Source organism: Strongylocentrotus purpuratus, unplaced genomic scaffold (genome assembly GCF_000002235.5).
Source record: "Strongylocentrotus purpuratus isolate Spur 01 unplaced genomic scaffold, Spur_5.0 spur5_scaffold_8, whole genome shotgun sequence".
In the NCBI taxonomy this organism is placed as follows: Eukaryota; Metazoa; Echinodermata; class Echinoidea; order Camarodonta; family Strongylocentrotidae; genus Strongylocentrotus; species Strongylocentrotus purpuratus.
Window position 1 is genome coordinate 26935825 of NW_022145614.1, and position 21730 is coordinate 26957554.

General features: G+C 39.4%; 2 protein-coding genes across 2 annotated transcripts in view; both read left to right on the plus strand.

Moving 5' to 3' along the window:
- The first annotated feature begins 249 nt into the window (after positions 1 to 249).
- Positions 250 to 15690, plus strand: LOC754460 (protein arginine N-methyltransferase 5). The gene is made up of 13 exons (XM_030975259.1): positions 250 to 352; positions 1699 to 1817; positions 3166 to 3383; positions 4243 to 4399; positions 5329 to 5492; positions 6443 to 6604; positions 7485 to 7621; positions 8415 to 8537; positions 10107 to 10282; positions 11434 to 11543; positions 12003 to 12210; positions 14113 to 14177; positions 15246 to 15690. Exons 1-13 carry the CDS (start codon positions 264 to 266, stop codon positions 15396 to 15398), a joined length of 1881 nt encoding a protein of 626 aa, XP_030831119.1. The 5' UTR covers positions 250 to 263; the 3' UTR covers positions 15399 to 15690.
- Positions 15691 to 20609: 4919 nt separating this feature from the next.
- Positions 20610 to 21730, plus strand: part of LOC100888295 (chloride channel protein C) — a 28011-nt gene continuing 26890 nt past the window's right edge. Inside the window, exon 1 of the mRNA XM_030976129.1 lies at positions 20610 to 20737. The gene's annotated coding sequence lies outside the window, so the exon portion shown is untranslated. The remainder of the gene's footprint in view (positions 20738 to 21730) is intronic.

The following is a 21730-nucleotide window of genomic DNA, read 5'->3' on the forward strand; positions in this document are numbered from 1 at the left end:
TTTATGATCACGATCCTTTTAAAAGTGCAATTTTGACTGAATTGCCTTAAAACCCAATCAAACACCCCCTCAGGTCACTCATGCCACCCTTACGGTCAGAAGTTGAGATATATATTTAACAAAAAGAAATAAGAATGCATTTATCAATTTTGAGCCTTGAGGAACTTTTTAAATTTTTAACAGAGCTAAAAAACATAGTCTCGCGTTAATTCGCTTAGAATATTATGAGAAACGCGTTCCATACTTTTCATTCATTCATCACAATGGCGGCTCAGCAGCATGTGTCTTGCGGGCGATGCCTCAGCTGTGTTCCCGACATCTCAAACTCGATGCAGCTAGCATCATATGCAGGGTATATCTTGAAACCTTATTTATATGTTTGCAATGTAATTAATCTTTTATTGAACATGGAAACCTAGAATTTAAGTACCTGTATATGTAAGGCAAGACCATGACGACCGCTAGTCATTTTTGCGTGTGTCACAGTCGGTAGACACAGACTATACTAGACAGACACTGAGACAGTCCAGTCTCAATAATGTGTGTGTGTATGTGTGCGTGGTGCAGGTGTGAGATGACTGAGTGATAACTCGTCGGCCTTCATCTAGCCTTCTACAACTAGTACTAGGCCAGGTCTACTGAGTAATGTGTTTTTAGCCTAGATCCTAGGCGGCTATGCCTAAATAAAGCCTGGGGCATGCCACTTGTTGTTAATGTTAGATTTAGCTTAGCCTGAAATGGACCAGGGGACAACTCGGCCCAGCTGCAAAAACGGTCATTTTTTGTCATTTTACCCTAACTCTAACCCTAACTTTAACCCTAAACCTAACCCTAAACATGCAAAAAATTACCGTTTTTGTACCTGGGCCCGAGTTGTCCCCTGGTCCGAGTTAGCCCGACTCCCTTGAAATTACTGTAATAAAATCTCACTAGGGGTCTAATCCATTTGTTATTGTTCAACAAAATTTCTTTAGGAGAAACACAGAAAAGAACCTTGATTTTCACACTATTCACTGCCGTAAGAGCATTTTCTTCCGTAGGTTTTCATTAGTTTGTACTCTTGTATTGTAGACCGGCCACACTAGAATATAGAGTCTAGCACACATAGGAGCATCACTATCCTGGCTGTGTAGTAAAAGCTGTGCTTTTGATTCTCAACATTTCAACTAACGTACTGATGTTAAAAAGAATAATTTAAAAATTCAAATTGTAAGTCTAGTGTCAAACTTTTCTTACAGCTGCATCGACATGATTGTGTAGAGTCTATGCGATATTGTGTGGTGTGTGTATTTGTGTATGGGTATAATAATACCTGCCTCACAGCATGTATGCAGTGCTAGAGGTAAGTTCGCATTAGCATTGGCTCTCTATGCTTTGCTGGAGTGGAATATAGTTGTGTACCTTTCCAGTTTTCAGGGAAATCAAGGCAAAGGGTGATTTTTAATTGTTTTCTTTCTTTGTTTTTGCTTTTGTTTTTTAATAGTCTAGATTTCTAAAATGGAATTTCATGCTACTCCATCTTTACTTTAATTTGGTCCAAGGTTACTTTTGTTTGTTTCCTTTTTTTTCTTAAAAATCACAATTTAATAATATCTTGACTAAGTTTGTACCTTTTCGCCATAATTCACATTGATAATTTCAAAAGTGGTGTTGCATCCATAAATATCTTTTGTCATGTTTTTCTCCCTTTTTGCTCAGCTTCGACTTTGTGGCAATGCCCATCGTGCACCCGAGATTCCAAAGAGAGTTTGTAGAAGGAAAAGCCAAAGACAGAGTGGCAGCATTTGCACGATCAGACTTACTATTACCAAGCCAAGGTAAGTGTATTCAGCTAGTTTTCTCTGTTGAGAGTCAGGTGGTCATTAACTACAGTCAAAGGTCATTACCTACAGTCAAACCTGTCTATAGCAACCACCCAAGGGAAACACAAAAAGTGGCCTTTATAGACAGGTGGTCTTTGTAGACAGGTTCCTTTAGTACATGATTCAATGAGAAACCATTTTCAAGGAAAACAACAAATGTGGCCTTTGTAGAAAGGTGGTCACTAAAGCAGGTTTGACTGTATTTGCTATTAAAAGATGTGAGTGAACACCCTTCTGGCATAAAAGGTTAGGTTAGAACAAGTATTGCTCGGTGGAAAGACCGGCAGTTTTCAACAGGGTCACCTCAATTACATCCGTATGCTAATGCTGATGATGAGGATTTGTAGATATAAAGGACTATTTAAAGCTTATCTGTACTAGTTTATAGGAGGGATTAGACCAACCTGCAAGGTCACTGCACAGGTGGTTATCTCATCAAATCAGCTCTTAATTAACATAAGAAAAAAAGGATCATGGGGAACCAATGGTCACCGATTAGGCACTGTTTTCTATATAGAGGGAGCAAGTAGCTACAAGTAGTAGTACCGGTACAGTGTAGCTTTAATAGGTTACAGATAATAAGGTAAAATGTGAGAAATATTTTGACAGTGAAACCGATCCTTTAGACCTTCTTTCTAATAAGTAACTGAATTAAATTTGTGATCAGAGTTCTGTCTTCTACCGATTGATCAATTTTGCTGACTTACAGATTGTGAGTTTTGTAAAAAACCTATTCAGAGAAAGCACAGATTTTCGGCTAATTTTATGATCCACATCCTAGAACAGCCTGGACACTGCAAAACTGCTCCTAGAGACCAAATAACACTTGTTTCCAACTCTTCTTAGGAGCACTTTTTATGAATGATATTAATTTATGAATGATATTTATTAGTCTGCTGGCGCAAATTATTAGGTGTCTCTTGGAGGGACAGAGTTTCGAATGAAGAGGTGTTGCATCAAGCTCAAGAAAAGCGGGTTCTGATTCAAACGATTAGAGAGAGACGGACGAAATGGCTTGGACATGTAATACGGCATGATGAGGGCTTGATGCTCAGAGTCATAGAAGGTCGTATTCATGAAAAGAAGACCTTGTAAAGGCTTTCTAGACGATGTAATCACGAAATGTGGAGCAACAGGGTATGAAACGCTGAAACATATGGCTCAAGACCGAGGAACTTGGAGAGACACTTGATATAAAATTTTGATTGGGTCACTGAACCTGTCATAAACTGACAGATCACTATTGATGAGCCTTTAGAAACAGATTTGACTTCTTTTTTTTCCTTTTTTTTTAAATTTGCAGATTGGAGTGCCTTGGTTGTTGGCAAGCTGTCAGAATGGCTGCAGGTAGATGCGGAGAACACTGTAGTACGTCAGAACTCGCAGGTTGCTCTGATGCAGGAGCTGAACTATGCGGCCCATCTGAGTCTGCCAGCTGTCCTGGTGCCCTTGAATAATATCAACTGTGTTAATCTGGCGAGGTGCCTCTACAGTCACATGCAGGGTCACAGTAACCACCAGGTAAGGATGGATGGTAGGGTTCGATTGCAAAATGGGGCAAGGGGTGGATTAAAAGGAGGAGGAAGATTGGAGAGGGGGGATTAGATTATATAAGTGTGGAAGGAGGGGGTTGGTGTATCTTGAGTCTCCTAACTGTCTTTGAACCCTTTAAAGCTTATCAGTACTAGTTTACAGGAGGGATTAAGCTGCTCTGCAAGGTCACTGGACAGGTGGTTATCTCATCAACTCAGCTCTCAGTTAACATAAGAAAAAGAGGATCATGGGGGACCAATGGTCACCGATTAGGCATTGTTTAATATAGAGAGGGCGCAAGTAGCTACAAGAAGTGCAGTGGGCCTTTAATAGCATTCACTGCGTAAACCTTGCACAACACTTCGGGGCCATATCAGTCACAAGAATAGGAAGTTGCATTAGGGGAGGGGGTGGTTTGAAGTGTTTTATCTGTGACTGCCTTTGGTCAGGTAACCTTGGGCAATTCATTGTGTTACCTAAACAAGATGTCTGTACAGCGGGTACAGCCACCTGTAGTGCCATAGCAATCACCAGGTGGAAAAGAACACAAGAGCAGGAGATTTGGAAAGCTTAAGAAGGGGGGGGGGAATATGTTTATCCTGCTTTGTTGGCCCACCTGAACAGTATTCACTTCATCAATATGTATATGGTCAGCAATTAAGAGATGGGGTAGAGGTCTGGGTGGGGCAAGAGTATGGCAGTGCTGGGTGGGGGGGGGGGGGGGGGGGGGGTGGTTGATTGACGTCCCCTCAACCTGCCAAGATATCTGCACAGCCATAGGCAACATAAATATAGGGCACAATGATGTGAAATTTTCTTGACCCATTTCGTCTTGGTTCTTTTTCAGGTATGGATCCATGTACCTATTCAAGCTCCAGGCACAATGGTCGATGATGTGGTGGAAAACCCTGTATCCTTCGATGAAACCAGCAAAGACAACGAGCCCTGGCACTGGTGGAACACACTACGACGGGCCTGCAACCATCACAAGCGTCTTGGTATAGGTATGTGATGAACACCAAGTAGACTGACTACATGAATGTAAATTTATACTATTTGAAGAAATAGAATCCATGTTTTGATGCGATAAAAGAGAGATTAGTATTTTTATTGAGGTTGATAGGTCGTCATATGACTAGTAGAAACCAAGTTCTGAGTTGGACAGTTCTTTACTCAAAGTAAAGATTCAACTAATTTTAAATTTGAATAGTGTGTTTTGATTTGTAAAAGATTCTGTTCTTTTCTTTTCATGATTTAACAGTGTCTGTTACATTGTTATCATCACATTTTTAATGTTGTCGGGATGATGATGTGAAGGATTTTCCAATACTTGTCTCATGTAACTTATTCCAGCGGTCACACGTTCTTGATGAGGAAATTATAAAATGTCTAAAATACTTCAATTTTCGCTTTTGAATATATTTTATTTCAAGACTACAAATAGCTCTCCATAATTTTTAAGTCCAACTTAGAGTTAAAGATAAACTCCAGTTCTGGTAAAAAAAAAAAGAAAATTAATTCTCACAGAATCAAATGAAACTCTACACTGAATGTTCAAGATTACAAATAAATGACATGTGCCAAACAATTTTTAAGGAAAATGTATACTGGCTGAGTAATGAGCATAGAAAGACAAGGAAATCAAGGTAGTACTAGCTCCGACACCATGTGTGTTGTCCCATATATAGCTTTCTGTGTACAGTGCTTGTTACTTTACCAAGACTCGGTCAAATTTATTATGATTTTAATGACTCTAGAACCTTGCAGCGCACACCAATACTTACGTGCTACATGATCAACTGTTTCTGATCCATTCCACACCTTTTCTTTCACAATGCAATCGCATTACCAGAACTCACCTTTATCTTTAAGTTCAACTTAGGATCTTTGTGAAACACCCCCTGACTATCAAAAGATGCTTTACTTTTTTCAGCTCTTGAAGCAACACTAGACCTGCCATCACAAGATGTGATTGACAGATGGATGGGTGAACCGGTCAAGTGTGCAATCTTCTCTACTTCTCTCTTCCTTACCAACAAGAAAGGATTCCCAGTACTCTCGAAAGCTCATCAGTCATTGGTCGTGCAGCTCTTTAGGGTGAGTCTGAATGTGAAATCCTCGGGGGTATTTCACAAAAACTTGTCATCAGTGACAAACGACAGTTTTTGTTATAAGCTTCTGAAATCCTTGCCTCTGATTTGTTAACAGCAGATTTGTCTCTGATTGTTGTAACTTGTCCCTGACAAAATGCTTTGTGAAACACCCTCCTGTTGGTTATGCCCTGTGTAGGGTTGATTGGTGTCTGGCTAGTGCGTTGTCTCTTCATAGGGTTAATTGGCCAGTGAGTGGGTTCCATGAGTGGGTCATCATCATCATTTTCTCATCCTCATTAGCATCATTATCATCATCATCATCATCAACATTATCATCATCATCAATACAATTTTTTGTCAATTTTTCCCACATTGTAGGGTTGGTTCCTTACTGGCCTTCGAAGCCTTGTGCTGGTCTTCAGGAACCATCTGGGTTAGACCAGATACTCGCATATCTTCATCTCTAAACCCATTCATTCACTCCACATGCAAATTAAGATGGAAATATCAACTTAGGGTTGGATCAGGTGATAAGGAGCATTTTCAGACAGATAAAGTTCAACCTCATAGTGAATATCACCTAGAACAATTGATACACCAGTCCTGTAATAAAAGGTTTATGACCCAATTATCATTCAGTATTATACAAATAAGTCATGTTTGTGAGTGCATTTGTGAATATGCACTGAATGCAGGTAAAGCAGCAACGGAATAATGAGTGAAGGAGTGACCTCCACACTAGTTCTTTTGAGAAAAAAATAGCTGTTATTCATATTCTTTTATATAGGTATAACTATACTAGTCTTGCTATTTGGAGCTGTTTGTCTCTCAAATGGGCAATTAAATATCATGAAAACCCAAACCCATTGGCACTACGCTCAAAGATCTCCACTCTAAACTCGGAAACTTAAAAACAACCCTTCCCCCTTCTGTCTGTATTCTCTAAATCAACAGCTAGACGTGCAGATGATGATCAAAGGTACCAACAGGCATCCGGACAAAGGTATCAAGGCGTACCAGCAGTACATGGAGCATCTCTACCAGTCCCAGCCCCCTCTAGGAGGGGTCGATGCATTCGCCAAGGGCTACGAGGACTACCTACAGTGCCCTCTACAGGTGAGATTGAGAAAGGACATTTATTGTGTGTTAAATTGTATGAACTTGTGCCCTTCTGCCACTCTGCAGTTAAACTCCAAATGCTTAGGCCACCTAGCATATCGATATGATTTTTGAGAATTTGTAAAACTGTTGATGAATTGCTCTTTGGTTGATGCATTCGCCAAGGGCTACGAGGACTACCTACAGTGCCCTCTACAGGTGAGATTGAGAAATCCTGCGTTGAAAGCCCAAAAGGCATTTACTGTGTGTTAACCCTTTCAGGACGTGATTTACTTTCAGGGCTGAATTGATCACATGTTGTTCAAATTGGCAACAACAATATTTTTCTTATATTGCTTTATTGTCAAAATAAAACGTGATACCTCTAAAAACAATATACATGGGTCTGAATATTGTAGAAAAGTTGGAAAAATTTGCCAAGTTAGATTGAATTTGTCAAATTTCTAATCTCTCAACGTGTTGCGAATTTCAAGCTTATTTTCCTTTTCTAAATTCCTGACATCGAACGCGAGATGGTCATGAAACACAAAATGGATGCAGTGTGTGCAGACTAATTAACCTTTCTATTACTGCATCCGGCATATTTTTAGGGCTCTGAATGTGGAATGATTGTCATGTTATATAAGCTGGCGCCCTTCTGTTTCTCTGCAGATAAACTCCAAATGCTCAGGCCACCTAGCACATCGATATGATTTTGTGAATTTGTGAAGCTGTTGATGAATTGCTTCTTTTTTTTGTTGCTCATAAAGTAATATTTGTAAAGGCTTGAATGAGAATGCAGAATGAAAGCAATGAGGGATCAAATGTCTACAATACCTTTCTTCAATGCTTCATTTTCAATCTCATTTTACAATTTGTTTTACAATCTCATTTTCAGCCCTTGTCAGACAACTTAGAATCACAGACGTATGAGATATTTGAGAAGGATCCTGTGAAGTATACGCGCTATCAGGAAGCCGTCTACAAAGCTCTGATGGACAAGGTTCCAGAGGCACAGAAAGCATCTACTAAGACGTAAGTTATGGTAGCCACAAACCTGCAAAATTAAGAATGACCTTTCGTGCAAAGGTCACTCATACACACGCACACATATGGCGAAAGTATCTGTCACGCTGTGACACTCCTGGGGTCTTACAGTATTACTCCGGACATAAGCTGGTGGCCAAATTTTTAGCACTTTGGCATATCGGGTAGCCATTTACAGCTAGATGGGGAACTGAGATACCGTATTTGCCGGCGTAAAGGCTGCAGTATTTTCAGAAGAGAAAATATCAAATAGTCTGGGTGCGGCCAATACGCAACAACTAAGAATTCAGCGTTCAAAACAGCACGTCCATTCAAACATATGGGACTACAATGACTACACAATAGTACATGACATTTCTAGAATAACTATGTTGCTTTGTTGACATGAAGACGAAAATAAACTTTGTAAGTTATTTTTCTAACAAAATCTACTGGTAGATCTAGATCTAAGTTTGTGTCATTGCATCGCTAAAAAGTAAAAGGGACCGATACGGACCTAGCTGCCACGCAACGCATCTAGTCGCAATTTCGTATTACACCGCACATCGTGGTAGGGGTATATGTAGGATACCAAATCTGCCTGCGATACAGTACTAGCTTAAAATTGATGAAGATTTGCTAAATTGCGAGCATTTTTGAGGTAAATTTCCATTGTTGAGGTATATCTTAACTGATCTTTGATCATGTTCGTTAATCCACAATGTTCTTGTCAATATCACTTCTTGTAATACTTTGATAAAGTGTACTTCTAAATAAACCTTCTCTGTTGTAATTCCTCCAGAATAATAATGGTCCTAGGAGCAGGAAGAGGCCCTCTTGTGACAGCATCATTAAAGGCAGCCGAGCAAGCCGAGAGGAGTGTCCACGTGTATGCCGTAGAAAAGAACCCCAACGCAGCTGTAACGTAAGTAGATTTGGCATTGAATCTTCTTTTCCTGTATTATTTTTCTGACGCACGTTGATTTTGTACCTTTGTTAAAACCTCTTTAGTACCGGTATTTTCATATCTTTTATGATCACATCATGTATATTTGTCATTGTACACTTCTTTGTTATGTTTATTTCTGCTGTGACATGATCTTTGTTATTGTTTAACTAATTGAAAAAGAATCTCTGTTGAATGACAGATGAATTAATAAATTCAATTGTCAAAACTAATTCCTAAGGTTTGTGCCATGATGAGTTTTGTGTGAACTGTTTTTTTAACGAAATCACACAAAACATTTCATGAATCTGGTGCTTTGCAGGGAAGGCAATCTCATTCCTTTTTGCCTTATTAATGACATATATTTTTCAATGCGTCAAACTATGCTGATTCTTTCTCTTGTTCTTGGATTGAACCCACTGCCTGCCGGAACCAGGTGGCCCCTGTATTAAGCCTATGGCAATAAATGAATTCTGTAGGCAGCGGGTTTTTGCTGCTACTATCTACTGCACAGCTATCGAGAAGTAATGTAGAGTGCATTTGTAACGCTGACCCAAGGCAATCTTGCCCAGTCGGTAAAGATTGAAGCCTATTTTGTGTGCCCATTTTCGGGGTACTCGTTTTAAAAGCAAAATGAGCTGTATTTGGAACAGAGACCAATATTTGTGATGTTTCATAACCCCCCCCCCCCCCCTCTCCCCTCCTTAGCCGGCACAGGCAATTAGCAAATAAGAGTGATATTTTGATTAAATGTAGAGGTGTCGTGGTCTAGTGGAAATATCAATGGATTGTGCATCACATGGTTCGCGGTTTGAGTCCTGCAACGGCACTAATGTCTTTTGGCAAGATATTAATCTGCATTTGCCACTCTCCATCCAGGTGACGTAAATGGGTACCTGGTACGAAAAAAATTCCTTGAATGCTTGAGCGCCTTATCATGGCGGCTCAGCAAACCAGGGTATTAATATGATTCTAAGGCCCTCTGGGAGAACAATATTAAAACCTGTTTGTACTAGTTTGGCCAGGAGAGATTAGACCTCCCTGCATGGTCACTGACAGGTGGTTATCTCATCAAATCAGCTCTCAATTAACATAAGAAAAAGGGGATCATGGGGGACCAACGGATACTGCCTAGGCATTGTTTGCTATATAGAGGGCGCAAGTAGCTATAAGTAGACACTATGAACATGACGGACAAAGAAAGCGGACAAAATATAGAGTTCCTCATTCTACCCTCAACAATTGCTGTGATAGACAAAGGAACATCCCTTTATTGCTATTATGTAAAAATAAGTAGCACAGGTGTCACTCACCTGTGCTACTTATTTTTACATAATAGCAATGAAGGGATGTTCCTTTGTCTATCACAGCAATTGTGGAGGGTAGAATGAGGAACTGTATATTTTGTCCACTTTCTTTGTCCGTCATGTTCATAGTGAGTGCAGTCCAGCTTTAATACTGAGGAGGCTACCCTTGACAGACAAGACATATGATTATTATAAGTTTACTATTATTATTATTATCAAAATTGAACTCTTGAATTTGTAGGTTATTCACATTGAAGGAGGATAAGTGGGGTGACTTGGTCACTGTTGTCCTGACCGACATGAGAGAGTGGGAGGCTCCCGTGAAGGCTGACATCATCGTCAGCGAGCTCCTGGGGTCGTTTGGAGACAACGAACTCTCGCCCGAGTGTCTAGATGGAGCACAACCATTCCTCAAAGGTAAAATTCAAGCGCTACTGTTTGTAGAGAATTTTATAAAGTTTGATGTTTAGTGGTATCAAGGCACTATTTACAATTACAGTCAAACCTGCTTTAGTGACCACCTGTATAGAAAGACCACTTATCCACAAAGACCACATTTTTTGTTTCCCTTGAAAATGGTTTCTCATTGAAATATGTACTAAAGGAACCTGTTCATAAAGACCACCTGCCTAAAAAGACCACTTTTTTCTTGTCTCCCTTGGGTTGTTTTTATAGATAGGTTTCACTGTATTAAAAAAATGAACTTGATTTGAATTCAGCATGAATTCAGCTTCAGAAATATTTTTGTTTCTGGCAAAAAAAAGAGAAATGCGCACCGATTTACATTTCTTTGTATCTGGAGAGCATTCTGTAGATGCACCTGAGGAGGGTAACTTTTAAATCAAAAGTGGTTGCCATAACCTTGAAATTTCCCCCAAACCCATGGATAAGAAGTTGTTAAATGTTTGTCAACGAAACGGCAGCCATTTTGAATGTTCATGGTCAAGGTAAGCAATTTTACTTTTGAAAGTTGTATAGTTGAATCTGCCATGTCAGAAAACATATTATTAGACCCTAAAATCATTAGAATCGGACAATGTTAACTGTGTTGGTGAATTTGACCACCAGTCTAAAGTGCATTGACCTTTTTTAACAAAACGCCCTCATTTAAGGTCGGAGGTATAAAAAACTATACATTTTTGGAAACCTCACGATCAGACAATTAATTTTGTATGCAATTTGATAAGGTTTACTGTGTTGGTGAATTTGACCACTAGTCAAAAGTGTGTTGACCTTTCAACGTTTTTGACCATAGCGCCCTCATTTAAGGTCGGAGGTATAGCAAACTATACATTTTTGGAATCATCATGACCAGACGAGTAATTTCATATGCATATCGACACAATTTGAATATATTTGAATTTCTACCCTGTATGACCTCTGTTGACCCCTCACAAAAATGCCCGGGATTTTCAAGGGGGCAGCCCAAGTCAAAATTGTTCAGTATTCATCAGGGAACACAAAAACACTTTCAAATCTTTGTTCCCAGAGATTGGTCACGGGACCTACAGGCTGGTCTCCTACTATTTAAAATTTGATATCCATTTTGTCTTTGTTTGTACTTTCAGATGACTGTATCAGCATTCCATGTAAATACACCTCCTATCTTAGTCCTCTGATGTCTCACAAGCTCTACAATGAAGTCAAGTTATGTAAGGAGAAAGACAAGAATCCAGAAGTGAGTATATATGAACCAACCCTTCCTATGCCGCAGGTTGCATATCGAGCAGACCTGATAATTTCCTGACTTAAATGAGTTACCCAGCTTTTTAAAATAATTTTGTAATTGTATTTATTTAAAAAAAATCATGTTCCCCCCCCCAAAAAAAAAATTAAATAGTTCCAGAGATCGATGTGAATCTGGTTTAAAATTAGGGAGGGGGGGGGGGGTAAGGGGCCGTATTTTAGACCTCTTCTGCATGGTCACTAGCAGGTGGTTATCTCATCATATCAGCTCTCAAGTAACATAAGAAAAAGGGGACCATGGGGGACCAACGGTCACCACTTCGGCATTGTTGACCCATATAGAGGGTGCAAGTAGGTACATATAGCGCAGTCCCGCTTTAAAAGAAATCTTGATAGTAAGTTTTGTCCTCATTTTGATCTCTCCTGACTGAATTGCCTGATTGCCTTCCAGGCTCACTTTGAGACACCCTACGTAGTCCGTCTGCAGAACGTCTCGGTCCTCGACAAGCCCCAATCGGTGTTCACCTTCACTCACCCGGCTAAGCCACCGACGGACAACCAGAGGTACAAGCATTTGACCTTTGACATCAAGGAGGATGCAGAGCTTCATGGGTTTGCAGGGTACTTTGATACGGTGCTGTATGGTGACATCATGCTCAGTGAGTAGTCCAGTGGATTATTTCAGCAATACTTCTCTTCTCCCTCCTCCTTTAAAAGATATATTGGATCTAAGAGCAGTTTAGGCTTGAAAAGCCAAAAAGGAGGTTGTAGAAGAGAGATATTGAAACGTACCATCGAGAGAATATTTAGGGAAAGAAGAAAGATTGACTTTTGTAGGGAATTTCACAATAGAGTATAAGCCAGATGATTCAGTTTGTGTAAACTGTCCAACCTCTTTTATTAAATCAAAATTGGAATATGCTTTCTTGCATCCAATAGAATACTTAAAATCAACCTCGCACAAGTTGTCATTGCATGTGTCGAGTAACTTCTCTTAGTCAATGATAATAAAAAGTCGAAATTTTTCTTCATAGACTTATGTGTGTTAATCCTCTGTATTAGTAGATTTTTAAAAGTTGAATAATTGCCCAAATCTATCAAATTCCTTGAACAGTTCTAAAGAAAAATACACTGAATTCACATAACATAAGTTGAATGAGACCGCAATGTTTAATTAATCACTGTCAGAGCTCGCGCCACACACAAACTTTGTTTACACAATATACCCCTGTACTCCGGACTTGCTGCCGCTTGCTCTTCTGTCCTTTTCTCTCCCTTCCTCTTGTTACCACATCTCTCCATCTCTCATGTACCCACGCCTCTCTGCCTCTCTCTCTCTCTCGTACCTGTGTTCCTCCCTCTCTCTCTCATACCCGTGTCTCTCCATCTCTTTCCCTCTCTCCCTCTCTATCTCGTACCTGCCTCTCTCGCTCTCTTTCATACCTGTGTCTCTCCCTTTCTATCTCTTACCTGCCTCTCTTGCTCTCTCTCGTACCCGTTTCTCTCCCTCTTTCTCTCGTAACCGCGTCTCTCTCGTAACCGCGTTTCTCCATCTCTTTCTCGTACCTGCCTCTCTCGCTCTTTCCCTCTCTCCCTCTCTATCTTGTACCTCTCTCCCTCTCTATCTCGTACCTCTCTCCCTCTCTATCTCGTACCTGCCTCCCCCGCTCTCTCTCGTTACCGCGTTTCTCCATGTCTTTCTCGTACCTGCCTCTCTCGCTCTCTCCCTCTCTCCCTCTCTATCTCGTACCTGCCTCCCTCGCTCTCTCCTCTCTCTGGTAACCCCGTCTCTCCCTTTCTATCTCATACCTGCCTCCCTCGCTCTCTCTCGTAACCGCGTTTCCCCATCTCTTTCTCGTACTTGCCTCTCTCGCTCTCTCCCTCTCTCTCCAGTACCCGTGTTTCTCCCTCTCTCACTCGTATCCATGTTTCTCCCTCTCTCTCTCGTAACCGCGTTTCTCCATCTCTTTCTCGTACCTGCCTCCCCCGCTCTCTCTCATACCCGTGTCTCTCCCTCTCTATCTTGTACCTGCCTCCCCCACTCTCTCTCATAACCGCGTTTCTCCATCTCTTTCTCGTACCTGCCTCTCTCGCTCTCTCCCTCTCTATCTTGTACCTGCCTCCCCCGCTCTCTCTCGTAACCGCGTTTCTCCATCTCTTTCTCGTACCTGCCTCTCTCGCTCTCTCCCTCTCTCCCTCTCTCGCTCTCTCCCTCTCTCCCTCTCTATCTCGTACCTGCCTCCCCTGCTCTCTCTTGTTACCGCGTTTCTCCATCTCTTTCTCGTACCTGCCTCTCTTGCTCTCTCTTATAGCCGTGTCTCTCCCTTTCTATCTCGTACCTGCCTCTCTTGCTCTCTCTCGTACCCGTTTCTCTCCCTCTTTCTCTCGTAACCGCGTCTCTCTCTTTCTATCTTGTACCTGCCTCTCACCCTTTCTCACGTACCTGCTTCTCTCCCTCTCTCTCTCTTTTGTACCCCTACTCTCCCTCTCTCTTGTGTGAGCCCTAAAAACAAAAAGTACCTTCAGTGCTTACAAAATCTTCTTTATCTTGTTTTTTGTAGGTACTGAACCAAGCACATATTCCGAAGGCATGTTCAGCTGGTTCCCCATATTCTTTCCATTAAAAGTAAGTATCACAAAACATTATAACAGTTGTGTCATTCCCACCACTGACAGCTGGAGGGATTATTTTTATGTTGTCTTTTCATCACTTTGACCATCGGTCTGAATCGTTTGTACTGCAATTATTATTATTAGTAGTAATTTGGCATCACCTGTGCCTGGGAGGCGAAAAGCGAACTGAATCACTGTAACCCTTGGGTCTCTCATCCCGGTAAAACTGATTGGGGGTGTGCACATGGACCACTACACCGGGGTTTCCCCCTACTATTATGCAAATAGTGCAGTGGGTTCTTAACGTGCAAAGGTGGTGACTTGCCTCTACACAGGGCCTCCATGTAATGTCCTATCCGAGGGACCACAAGATCTTCATAATTGTAGAAGGAATTGTTACCTATACTTGCTTGATATCAAGTACATGTATGTTCTAACGTGGGAGGATTACATGTGAAATTTCTGTCAAAAAATGTTGACTGAATTATGAGAAGAACCAATTACCATCAACAATGGCTTTACTGAATTATTATTAACAGAGAGCTTAAACACATGCCATCGTGTCTCTAATAATGTCATAATTGCATTCATCTAGTAGCATAATAATATGTATTTTTTCAGGAAGATCATCAGGAAGGCTAGAATTAAATCTATTCATTTTGGATAGTTATCGTAAAATGTAAAATTATCGCGAAAGACCATGGGAGAGTTTCACAAAGACTAAGATCAACTTTAAGTGGGACTTAACTGGCCTTCATGCCACTGTTTGCTCTCACCATATACTGGCATTGGTCTCTTAAGGGACGTTCAAATCATGGTCACAAATCGACAGAATTTACATTTTCATATGATTCATTATTGAAGGAAAAAATATTGTCTAAAGATCATAATGGTGAGAGGAAACAGTGGCATGAATGGCCTGCCATAGTTAAGTCCAACTTAAAGTCGCTCGTAGTCTTTGTGACCCCCCCCCCCTGAAGCATACACAATGAACTGATAAATGATCGCGAATTGAATTGAAATGAATTGACCATCATTGATTCTCTCCACTCCCCCTCCCCCTTCCCTTTCACCCCTGCAGACTCCTATTCATCTAAATGCCAACTCCAAGGTGACCGTCCACTTCTGGAGGAACGTCAAAAGCCGCAACGTGTGGTACGAGTGGTCGCTGACCGAACCCGTGGCCACGCCCATCCACAACATCAACGGTCAATCGTACACCATCAGCTTGTGATGATTGATGCATTCAAAGCCCCACCTGTTGACATTTGACCCTTAAAGATAAAGTTGAGTTCTGGTCATGCGATTGCATTGTAAAAGAAAAGGTGCGGAATGGGTCAGAAAAAGTTGATCATGTAGCATGTAATGTTGGTGTGTACTGCAAGCTTCTGGAGTCATCAAAATCATAATCAATTTGGCCCAGCCTTGGTAAAGTAACGAGCACTGTACACAGAAAGATGTATATGGGAATACACAAATTGTGTCGGGGCTACTAACCTTGCCCTTCCTTGTCTTTCTGTGCTCATTACTCAGCCAGTATACATTTTCTACCAAAATTGTTTGGCACATGTCATTTATTTGTAAACTTGAACATTCAGTGTAAGTTTCGTTTGATTCTGTGAGAATTCATTTTCTTATTTTACCAGAACTCAAGTTTATCTTTAATAATCTGAGTGTTGTCCTGTCAAAAGTTGTGATTGATTCAAATTGATCGTTACTTGAAAGCAATCGCGAGTTTGGAGTTTGTAGGTTTGCGATTGATTGGAGGACTTGTGGTCTATCCAGATCGATAGCAGCTCTTTGTCAGACAGGGCCCAGAAGTCACAATTGTAAGGAACTTATCATGTGGTACATCTATTTATGGTCATGAAAGGGTTAATATATTAGGTTACTTGAGTGCTCACTAAAGCCACGTTCAGATATGACAGTAAAAATCGCAGCGTTTTTTTTTTGTGGTGATGACGTAAAGTATCATATGTATGCATCAGATTTGTGTATCTTGTAACACAGAGCTCATTGAGTGTACGTAGGACCATTGTTATGCACAGATGCCATTCATTTACACATTTTAAAAAAAGCTGCAGCTGTGGGTTTTTTTTTTTGCAGCGCTTTTACTAGCCATATCTAAACGAACCTTATGAAGTGTTCTGTTTAATACCACAATTGCTCTTCATTGTTAATAACATCAATAGAAATGATCAACTAGTGATGTTGCATCCTAAACCTTCGTTAGCCACGCTTAACCTTCTCATTGCCACTGAGTCGCAGCTGTCACTGACTTCATACATAGTCTTTATGTCAATATATATTGATATCTAGAACTGATCACTAGCAAATATTCTATTCAAAGAACTTCTTGTCTTCATTGTTACTAACAGTGCATCCAATGCCTTTCTTGACCCCCTTATAATTGACTTGATGTAGTACGTATATTTTACCTTAATAGTGATGATAAGATTATTCTACTTGTTGCCAAAGTCATAGATACTCTTTAAGTATGGTGGTCACCGTTTTATCAAAATCGTAAATTCCTGTGTAACCACAGCAACAAATATACATATGCATGGAAATTGAATTGATATTATGCAGTGACTTGATTCCATAACTTTCTCACTGTATTGCAATAATTTGTGTGCATATTGCTTCAAGTCTGAATAGAACAGGGCCCCATCTCACAAAACTTGTTATTGGCGACAAATGACGGTTTTTATTATGCTAGTGAAATCCTTGCTTCTGATTGGTTATCAGCAGATTTGTCACTGATTTTTGTCCTTTGTCATTGAAAAAAGGCTTTGTGAACTGAGTCCCAGGTATGATGCCATTTTGATGAATAGTTGTACCAAATTACCAACGTATTCATCAATCAATAAAAAAAGCTGCAGTTAAAACCAAATGTTCAACGTGAAATTTCTCCATGATGACAAATGTTGAGGTGTAATCAGTAGAACGATAATAATAATAATAATACTCAGTTCTTTTATAGCGCATAACACATTACAGGATAGCATGTCCCTATGCGCTTCAAATAGAAAGGAAAGAATTACAAGAAAAAGTCATACAAATTAGAATATCCACTTAGAAGCAAAAAAGTACATGCAGTGTTGGACACTGAGTTCATGGGTGTACACTTTTAACTTGTTTAAATCATGGTGATTTCTCATGGAATCTGGAAGTGAATTCCATAAAACTAAGGAGGCGTGGGTAAAAGAACATTTACCGTATGTTTTTGTTGAGGTGGGAGGGAGAATGAATAATGCTTTTGAGCTTGATCTTAGACAAATGACAAACGTATAATCAGCAGAACGTTTTGATGACCTTGTGTCTATTGTGAATGAAGAGCATGTCAGTATTATCAAGTTTTATACCACAACTTGATCGTTTCTTGCGTTACATTTAACTTCAGAAATACACATGCTCTGCACCTGACAAATGAATGGATGAAGTAAATATAAGATAATGTCTTATGGTTGGTAAATCACTTCAATTCTGTTTATGATAGCTTTAATTATTTAATCTAAGGCCTGTTTATTCACAAATACTTAATTGCAGCTTGATTCTAAATGTAATATTGTCATGTCAATGTTATCATTTGTCCTTGACCTTCCATTTTCTTGACAAATTGATTTAAAAAGCTGGTATGTCATCAAAACTTTTCGGGGTATCAGATAGCATTTTTTTGGTTACTGAATCTCTTTGAAAGAGATCATAACATGTATTTTATTCATGAACCGTTCATGCAAGCAAGAATAAAAGAAATTCGTCTCATTTTGATGGTCGAAGATGCTCATTCTGATCCTAATTACACCACAATCATCTATATTTATTTAGATTCAGTCAGTGATATGCTTGTAAGTTTAACTGTGACCGAAATTGCCATTTTAGTCGATGTGAACATGCCCAAAGAATAACTTGTACCCATTGTTATTGTAAGTAGGCAGGACTCCTTGTTACAAATGTGAGGCAATGTGGATATGCCTTCAGTACTGAGTAGTGGTATTCCTTTTTATTGCTATTAGGCAAGACTCTTCTCACTGGGAACTCGATGGTGAATTAATATAATATACATGTCACACATGTCACACATGTCATGCTACTTATATCTACCAATTTGCCATGTAAGTAATACTGTGTTTCATGTTAATACAATTTGTTTCTTCTATTTCAATCAAACTGCATTCCTGATCATGAATAATACTTCAGTCTTTTTGTATTCTTGCTAATTATGTCAAGTTATGTCGGAATGTTTTTCGCTAAATAGATGGAAAATATATCAGGTACTCTGCTCTGAGGTGAAGAAACGCTCAAAATATATTGTTCATCTACATGAATGTTCAGTCAATTTTCTAAAGGTGGCATATGTAACATATATTGTGAAATGAAAGGATATTGTATTTTGTATTTTGTACTGCTAGTGAAGTACAGTGACATTTAATGACTGGCGGTTGATTGTCCACTTTATCGTTTGGACAAATATTTATTTTGAAAAAGAGTCAGATTTGACCAATGGAGCAGATTATGAAATGTTCACTCGATGTATTCAAGACGTGGAGAGTAAAGTTTGCTAGAATCATAGCAAATGAAAATACAGTGAAACCTGTCTATAAAGACCACCCAAGGGAGACATGAAAAGTGGTCTTTATAGGCAGGTAGTCTTTATATACAGGTTCCTTTAAAACATGTTTCAATGAGAAACCATTTTCAAGGGAAACAAAAAATGTGGTCTCTGTAGACAGGTGGTCTTTCTATAGAGGTGGTCACTAAAGCAGGTTTGACTGTATTTTGGTAGTTGGGAGAAACTTATAAATAAACTAACTCTTATCAACTTTGCCATATTGTATGGATATTGGATTGATTAAATGAATGGGAAAATTGCAGAAGAAATCTTTCTTTTCATCAATAGTATACTTCAATGTTTCATATATTTTGTTGTATACATTCTACCGTAGAACACAATGCAAGACACTACTCAAATACTTAGCCTGTATATTAGGACAGGCAGATACATATTTCCTTGAATGTCATAAGCAAATTGGTAAGCCCTCAAATCATTGCTCAAGATTTAAAGTAATTATTGATCAAGTGTAATTTGTCAAAGTTGGTTTGTAAGACGCTTTGAAATAATTTGGCAGTTGTAAAATAATACATTATTACCTTTCTCGCATAGACAAATGTTTTGTGTGTGAAGTTTAAAATCCTGACACTCCTACTTCCCCTAAAGTAGTTTTTTTAAGCTTCAGTATAACCACAAAGCAGCATATTTTTTCCGAGCTAAATCAATTAAACATTTTTTGTATACCCTTTTTGTGTACATTTAATCAGTGGATAAATTGAGTATGATGGCCAAAAAGTATGTTACTTTGTGCTTTGAAAAATGAATAATATCACTCTGTTTCATGGTATATGTCTTTGGTATGGTCAAATTGTGGTATTGGTATACTGAAATGATCTTTCAGACTTTCATATAATAATAAATATAAATCAATTTTTGTTATAATAATAATTGTTATATCAAGTTGAAGACCAGTTTTCTAGTTGATATTCGAAAGTAACTTAGCAGTACACAATATCTTGCTTCTTGAATAATTCAACAATATCGTTTCTGTGAACATTTTCAAGTGCATCTATACATGTCAAAGCCTTCATATTTTGTATTCGTTTCTTTCTAGTGGAGTTTTGTTTATATTTTGTAGCTTTTTACAACAACAAAAAGTGCTTCTTTCCACATCAGTGAACTGTTTTATGTCTGCTGCAAAACGGCTTGATTTGATTTAGGTCAATAAAATAGCAACTAATATCATATCTGAATTGTGATTTATGGATATGAATTTGTTTGTGGTAAGTGAAGTGTAATGAGTGGAAAGCCAGGAGGAGGAGGAGAAGGAGGAGAAAGAAGAGGAGTGGGGTAGGAAAGAAAGTTGAAAGGAGGATGGTATGAATAAGAAGGGAGGAAGAGCAGGAGCAGGAGCAGGAGCAGGAGAGGGGGTGTATGGTCTATAGCTACTTGATTTCAAAGCTTGGGTTAAAACTTGCCGTAGAAGAAGGAGAATTATTTTTTCATCATTCCCCTCTCTTTGTTTGTTAATACCCCCCTCCCCCCCCCCCCCCCCCCCCCCCCCCTCCGGTCACTAAAATCATATATTAATTATGCATTATCAAAAATGATATTATAAACAAAGTAATCTAATAAAGTAAACAAATATTAAAGAGTAATAAAGACACAACAACAGCCCTAAGTAAGAAGAATTCGTTTAAAGAGAAGGGAGGGGTCATTTTGCACAAATTTCCATCATAGTTCGGCATGAGGGGCGTATCCTTTTTGCCGGTCGGCTCCAGGTCCCTCAGATCTACGCCTTATGGCTCAGCTGCCCAGCCCAGAGTTCGGGCACCCAACCAGCTCATGATCCGTTCGAATATAATGAACATCATGCGGGTGATGCTCCGATGTTATTGTTTTGATTAACCACCGCCGCAAAAGACAAGACAGATTATCGTCGGATATCACTAAACAGTTTTCTGGAGTTGCTGTTTCAAATGATCTCCTGATTAGGAAGACTTGTCCAGAATCATTTACAGGTAAGTAGTGACAAATATTATGATTGCAAAATGTGAAGATATGCGGTTGTTTTAGACCCTCCCAGGGCACTTTTTTGACCATTCAGTCCCACGTGCTGTAAAATGTGCTGTTCAATGTGAATTCAATTTAGTGATCACTGAAATAAAACTATTATTTTGACCAGTGATCGATGTCTGAAGACATTTGTGTATATGCATGGTGTGTAAGTTGTAAAACAATTGTGCGCAATGTTAACAGATGTACTGTTATTTGGAGAAGAAGAAGAAGGGCGGAGGATCGAGGATGAGGAGGAGGGGGGGGGAGGAGGAGGAGGAGGAGGAGGAGGAGGAGGAGGAGGGGGGGAGGAGGAGGAGGAGGAGAAGAAGAGAGGGGGGGGGGGGAGGAGGAGAAAAAAAGAAGAAGGAGGAGGAGGAAAAAAATAAAAAGAAGGAGGAGGAGGAGAAAAAAAAAGAAGAGGAGATGAAGGAGGAGGAGGAGTTAGAAAAGAAGAAGAAGAAGGAGGAGGAGAAAAGAAGAAGAATATGTAGAGGATTAGGGGGATTGACAGAAGAAAAGGAAAGAAGAAGCAAGACAGAAGAAGAAGTAGACTGAGGAGAAGAAGGAGGAGGAAAAAGGAAAGAAGATTGTCTCAATTACTTTGTCTTTCTGATGAAAGTGTCTTATAATGTGTTCAATTCTTGTGCTGCTTCCTCCTGGAATTTTTTTCTTCAATATTAGGCTCTATGTTTGTGACTAGTATCAGAATATTGAATGAATCTCTCTCTAGTTTTAGATTGAAATAGATCCTAAACCCTTTTTTTCTGAGGAAAGGAGGTAGTTTACATATGCATTTGACATCTATGTTTCATATATTATACAGAGATTATTTTTTTCTTTTCTTTTTTAAAATTGTTTCACTGCCAAAAAAGAAGTGAGAGATTGGAGGTACAGAAAATAATACAAAAGGCTGCATGTAGGGATGAGAAGAAGATGAGGAAGAAAATTTGCACATT